Source organism: Nicotiana tabacum, chromosome 9 (assembly GCF_000715075.1).
Source record: "Nicotiana tabacum cultivar K326 chromosome 9, ASM71507v2, whole genome shotgun sequence".
Taxonomy (NCBI): domain Eukaryota; kingdom Viridiplantae; phylum Streptophyta; class Magnoliopsida; order Solanales; family Solanaceae; genus Nicotiana; species Nicotiana tabacum.
In genome coordinates, this window is record NC_134088.1 from 82,625,082 (window position 1) to 82,631,756 (window position 6,675).

General features: G+C 36.9%; 1 protein-coding gene across 1 annotated transcript; it reads left to right on the top strand.

The window, feature by feature from the left end:
• Positions 1–257: 257 nt before the first annotated feature.
• On the top strand, positions 258–1,711 carry LOC107813268 (protein SLOW GREEN 1, chloroplastic-like). The gene has a single exon (XM_016638516.2). The coding sequence runs from the start codon at positions 494–496 to the stop codon at positions 1,445–1,447; it is 954 nt and encodes a 317-aa protein (XP_016494002.1). The 5' UTR covers positions 258–493; the 3' UTR covers positions 1,448–1,711.
• Positions 1,712–6,675: the final 4,964 nt, after the last annotated feature.

The window sequence follows — 6,675 nt, forward strand, 5'->3', positions numbered from 1 at the left end:
TTGTAATTTATTTTGCAAAGCGGATATATGTTAAATGGTGACCTAAAAACTGGGTATAGATGCAAATTCCCCGCATTTTATAGGCTCTTCAATATGAAGGGTTGGACTGGGCTATTAAATTCTCAATCCGCTAAGGCTGGACTGGACCGGTCCATTTTGACAGCGCTATGGACGAGTGGTTACATAGAGTAGGTTGGTCCGGCTACACCTATAATTCATTTCATTTCTAGTCGCTCTTCGTTTCCCCTTTTTTTTCTCAAAAGAAAAAAGGAGGAAAAGGAAATTTTAAAACAGGACAAAATCAGACTCCGCATTAGATCAATTTCCTTCACGAGAATAATACAAGAACTCTCACCTGCTCACCTAACTCTTTTATCCTTCTCATAATTTTGAAACTCTAAACCCTACAGCAGCACTAAAACACACTCCAAAAACTCCGCCGGAGACTTTCCATCACCGCCGGTAACACCACCACCACCCAACGGCGACCACCATGAACTCCACCTTGTCTCTTGGCTCATCCTTCTTCCCCTCTACCGCTAACCCCAATTTACCATCCCGTCCCTTCATTTTCCCTATCCCAACAACTGCTGCTAAGACCCACAACAAAGGATTTATCCTAAAGGCCTCCGCCAATGCTAATTCAAACCCATTAATCTCTACCCTCAAAACTGCCGGCGTTGCCGTTGTTTTCGCCGCCGTGGCCTTAGGAAAATTCTCTATAGCGACGCCACTGGCAAGAGCAGAAACCCCATCAGCTGTATTAGAAGAGCAACATCAGGAAGAGCAACAACAAGAAGAAGATTCTCCACTGACCCAGTTTTTAGAATCCAGCCCTGAAGCCATTGAAACATTGAAAAATCTCCTCCAGGAAAAGTTGGAGGCAGGGGAGGATGAGGAGAGCCTGAAAATACTGAAGAAATTATCCTCTGCCCAGCCGGAGAATACGGAATGGAAATTCTTGACAGCAAGATTGTTAAACGAAATGGGGAAGGTACAAGAAGCAAGGGAAGTTTTCGAAGAGATTTTATCGAAGAATCCCCTTTCGTTCGAGGCATTGTTTGAGAATGCATTGTTGATGGACAGGAGTGGAGAAGGGGTGAAAGTGATTCAGAGGTTAGAGGAAGCATTAAAGATAGCTGAGGATGAAAACAAAGTTAAAGAAGGTAGGGATGTTAGGTTTATAATGGCACAAGTACAGTTCTTGCAGAAGAATGTTGAGGAAGCATTGAGGAGTTATGATGAGCTTGAAAAAGAGGACCCCAAAGATTTCAGGCCTTACTTTTGTAAAGGGATGATTTACAGTTTGCTTGATAGGAATAAAGAGGCTAGAGACCAATTCGCAAAGTATCGCGAGCTTTCTCCTAAGAAATTTGAGGTGGAAGGTTATCTGCAGACGCCTTTGTCAAGAATGAAGCTCTTTGGAACTGACGAGAAAGAGAGTTGAATTTGATTGGAATGGAGTTTATGGTTTGTCCGATACGGAGTTTTAAGCAGCAAATGACTTTTTCCAGGAAGGTGGAAGCTTTAACTTTGGTATACATTACTTATTTTTGAATTATATGAAGATAAGGTGAAGAAGATAAATTAGGCAATGAAATAAAAGAATAATTGCTAGAGTCTAGTTATGTTCTAGACGGATTCATTTATGAACATCAGCAGGTGATTTCTGCTTTGACTCTTGACTTAAAGTTACAGTCAATTTAGTTTACTTGCCTTTGCATGTCCTGTTGTTTTGATTAGCTAGCTGAAGTTTATTTATGTATCCTAGGCCGAGGTCTCTGTTTATCTGTATGGGCAAGTAAGTTCAGTAGGAAATGTTTATGCTTTATTTTTCTCCAAATATGAATGTTGCTTTAATTGGTTATGCATATATGAATCAAACCTTTATACCAGGGGTGTGACCCAATTGGAATAAACACCACGAGAGACCAGAGTTGGAATCACAGAGGTAAAAAAAAAAATTATGCAATTTTTTCCCATCCGGACAGAATTGCTGGTACCTGTGTTAGTGTGAGGATGCAGGTATTATATAGAATAGTAGATGTGTGCGCAAGGTGGTTTAGAAACCGTTGTTATCAGAAGAATAAAAGGATTCAAACATTTTTAACATGCCATAACTTCATATCAGATCTTTGTGGATGATATGTGTTTTCTCAGTGGAATTTATTTTCTGTGAGGTGAATAGGAGAATAAGAGGGGGAAAAAAGGATAGAGCCTATACGGAAGGCAGTTTCTCTCGTATTTGGTTTGGGTGCTTCTTATATTCCATATTACGTAGCACCAAACATTTGTTTTAGAGGATCAATTGAGTTATAGACTGTTAATTAATATAGCACGGCTTAACTTTATAAACAACCTTTGTGTGTTCTACTTGTGGGACGTCTGGTTGCCATTGGTGAAAAGAAGAAAAGATTAGCCTACAACTGAAGTCCATCACTATTCTTTATTTGTTTTGGTATTTTAGTACCAGTATACAAGTTTTATGAAATATTGTATTTGTTCCATATTTCCATCCTTAAGGTTTCCAAAAGTCAGGTGTTTTTCCAAAATGTCCTGTTTTTATCAGTGTGTGAAATATCAGGTGTCAGTTTGTTATTTGAGAAGAAGTTGCTAGTCTTTCTGTTTCATGTGTTTATGTATGTTATTTTTATGTTTGCCAAAATACATCTCTGAAGCAGGCAGTCTAAATTTGTAGAAAACATCTTGGATATGATTACTCCTAAATTACTTATCAGTAAAAGGAATGACTTTTCCCTAAACGTCTGTTGCTTATATTACAGTCTCACAAGTTGTGTTGCAGAAGCTAGAAATCTCTACTATCTCTCTGTTAACTAATTCTGCAGATTGTTGTAAGTCTATTAACTTTGAAAAACTGCATTCTCCCCCCATATCTTTCTAGCTATGTAGTTGTCGTTTAAAAATTTCTTTTGGTTATGTAGAAATGAACAAAGCTGTTCAAAGAAGCTGAGGTTCTAATCAACTCCTTGAACTTACTTGGTTAATTGGTATTTGGTTAGATCAAATTCAGATGAAACCAAGCTTTTAATATCATCATAATCGTGTCGAAAATTCCCATGGAAGAAAAACTTTTTATTTGTATGGAATAGCTGTGTGATGCTTTTGTTCAGTGATGAAATTTCTCCTCCTTGGTTTTAGATAATTGTTGTTAGTGTAAACTCACCACCTTGTCTCCTTGGTTCTGAGATTGTAAGGATCCTTTAGAAGGAAACTTCTGATTTCATAAAAGCTTGGTTGATTAAAATGCGAACCATGCAAGGTACATACTTGGTTGAACTTTCACAATTTTTTTTTGTTTCAAGTGAAATTCATTTCCATTTACTAAACGTTAATTATACTACACGTTAATTAAATATGTAGATCTCAAGAATTTCATTCGAACTACCGTAATTAGTGCCTTAACTTTTCCATTGTGTTGATTTGATTAAAGGTTTTGAGAGGACTTGGATTGATTCCATTGTTGTTGCTTCGAACATGAAATAATCCTATTGTTGATTAAGCTTATTTTCTTTGGTTAGTGAATTTCTTATTATGAATTTGAAAACTGGTGCAAATAATTAGAGACATAGGTGGGGTTCTAAGTTCTAACTGGCACGGGCAACTCATGTTTCCACCATTGTCCTAACGTGAACTCCAAAGTCCAAACTCGATTAAAAATAGTTAAACCAGATCAAAGTCATTTAACCAGGACGTATGCGTCTTTATTTATTCGTCATAATTGATCTTAAGTTTTTTTTTTTTAAAGGAAATTAAAGTAACTTAAATCTTCAATTTCTTTTAATTTATGGTTCGTCCTTTTTCTTCAAAAAACGAGATGGAGATTCCCTGTTTTTTGAAGTAATCCTTCCTCAAGGCAGTCAAGGCACTTTATCTATTTTCTAGTCTTTCTTGTTTACTGTTTAAGTATTCTTTCCTTCTCTGTTAATTGCTTTAACTAATTACTTCATTAAAGTCTGTAATTTCAACTCCAAACTCGACTACAAATAGTTGAAACGCGATCCACGTGTAGACCAGGACATATTATTGATTGTAAATTCTTTAGGGAATTGAATGTAACTTTAAATTTTCAGTTTTCTTGTATATTTAGATAGATTTTGTTTAAGTGTACTCAAGTCTATCTAACTATGGTAAATGTAGGTGGTTAAGTTTATTAGAGTAGTTAAGAGAGTCGGTTAGTTAGTTGATATACAAATGTGTATAAATACAACACTGTAGCAATAAGTTAGTTTGTACAATCATTTTCACATTTCAATAGAGTTGGTTATTCTCTCTCTGTGCCTACTGTTCTATCGAGTTGCCTTCTCCTTCCTCTCCGGCTTAACCGCCATAGCCTTAGGGGAGGTGGAAACATATAAAGCTCGGTTGGTTGCTAAAGGCTACAGTCAGAGGAAAAGTCTTGACTAGACAAAGACCTTCTCCCATATAGCTAAGATAGTGACTGTCAGGACAGTGGTTGTTCTAGCTGCAGCCAATCATTGGCTGATATACCAAATGGATGTTCACAATGCTTTCCTTAATGGTGATCTACTAGAGGAAGTTTATACGCAAGTTCCTGAGGGGTTTACCAGACAAGGGGAGTCATTGAAGGTCTGTAAACTTCACAAGTCACTGTATGGTCTTAAACAAGCATCAAGACAGTGGAACAAGAATCTTACCGAGTCATTGCTGCAGATGGGCTTCCAACAAAGTCATTTTGACTATTCCTTGTTATCACAAGAAACAATCCCTCACTACTCAATCAAACAAGGGAAAACTTACATAATCAATTCAAGATGAAAGACCTAAGTGAGTTGAAGTTCTTCCTTGACATTGAGTTTGCAAGATCCAATGAAGGTATTATGATGTGCCAGAGAAAGTATGCTCTGGAACTTGTCTCTGAATCAGGGCTAGGGGGAGCAAAGCCAGTTGGCACTCCACTTGAATTGAATCAAAAGCTGACATGAAAAGTATGACAAACATATAAGAAGTGATAAGGACTGTGTGGATGAACTCCTCAAAGATCCAGGGGCTATTAAAGATTAGTGGGTAGACTTCTGTACCTAACCATGACTAAGCGAGACTTGGCATTTGTGGTTCAAGTGCTAAGTCAATACATGCATTGTCCAAAAGTGTATCACACGGAAGCAGCTCTTAGAGTAGTAAGGTACTTAAAAGAGGCTCCACGTTTGGGACTGCTAATGCCTGACACAAGACACCAATCAACTGAGTGCCTATTGTGACTCAGACCGGGGAGCTTGTTTGCAAACCAGGAGGTCTGTAACAGGCTATTTGGTCAAGTTTGGGGGTGCACTAATATCTTGAAAGTCAAAGAAAAAACAAACTATATCTTGGAGTTCGGCAAAAGCTGAATTCAGGAGTATGGCTTTGGCTTCATGCACAACTAAGATAACCCGACAAATAGGATTGTTCAAAGAGCTTGAAGTAGATGTGGAATTCCCAGTAAAGCTGAGGTGTGAAAGCAAGGTTGCAATCCAGATAGCAGCCAATCCAATATTTCATGAGAGAACTAAACATATAGACATTGATTGCCACTTTGTAAGGGAAAGAATCATGCAGGGAATGCTGAGAACTGAACATGTTTCAACCAACGAGCAACTAGCAGATGTTCTCACAAAGAGCTTAGGAAAGGTTCAACATGATTACCTGCTAAGCAGACTTGGAGTATAAAATCTATTCAAGCCAACAACTTGAGGAGGAGTGTTAAGTGTACTCAAGTCTATCTAACTATGGTAACTGTAGGTAGTTAAGTTTATTATAGTAGTTAACAGAGTCGACTAGTTAGTTGATTTACAAATGTGTATAAATAGAACACTGTAGCAACAAGTTAGTTTGTACAGTCATTTTCACATTTCAATAGAGTTGGTTATTCTCTCTGTGCCTGCTGTTCTATTGAGTTGCCTTCTTCTTCCTTTCCGGCTTAACCGCCATAGCCATGGAAGTTAACAGTTCTTTTGGTATATGTCCACTGGTAAAACTTTTACATAATTTGTTAATAGCAAAATATTGCTTCAAAGGATTTAATTTTTGCATTTGACCTTAGTTTTAAAGTAATTAAATTGGTCTCTTGAAAGATGTAAAATAAGATTATTCGGAACCGAGGGGATAAAAACAAAACATATACTTCATATAACATTTGAACTTTGCATTATCTTCATGCACTTTGTAAAGTCCACTTCTCATAGAATAATTAAACCTTGTAAAGAAGTATAGTTTTGTATATATAGGTTGTCAATGATATGTGTCTGTATGGAGATTTGACACATCTTCCTCCTATTTTTTACCTTATATTTAATTAACAAAATATGTCCCCCTAAAAGAGTAAGCATGAGTCAAACATTGGTGCATAATTCATGTGAGACAGTGAAATTTGTATCACTGTCAAAGATTGTAATGAGATGAATAAGATCTTTTCACCTTTAACCAGAAGTCTTAAATTCAAGTTCTAACGATGAAAAAAATCCTAGTAGCTAGGGAGCACTTCTTCTTTTAATAAGCCTTATGTAGCACGAATACAAATTAGTTAGGCCTCAATACTATCGAACTTTGGAAGAGGGAAAAAAAAATAAAACTCGTATTAATAAATTTAATCAGATTAAAAGGCAAACTACCAATGACAGTATAATAAGCAAATCCTCTCTTTTGTCCTTGAGCTTT

What these genes read in the sequence shown, in the direction of transcription:
- LOC107813268 (XM_016638516.2), top strand. Translation starts at nt 494, where the DNA reads ATGAACTCCACCTTGTCTCTTGGCTCATCCTTCTTCCCCTCTACCGCT.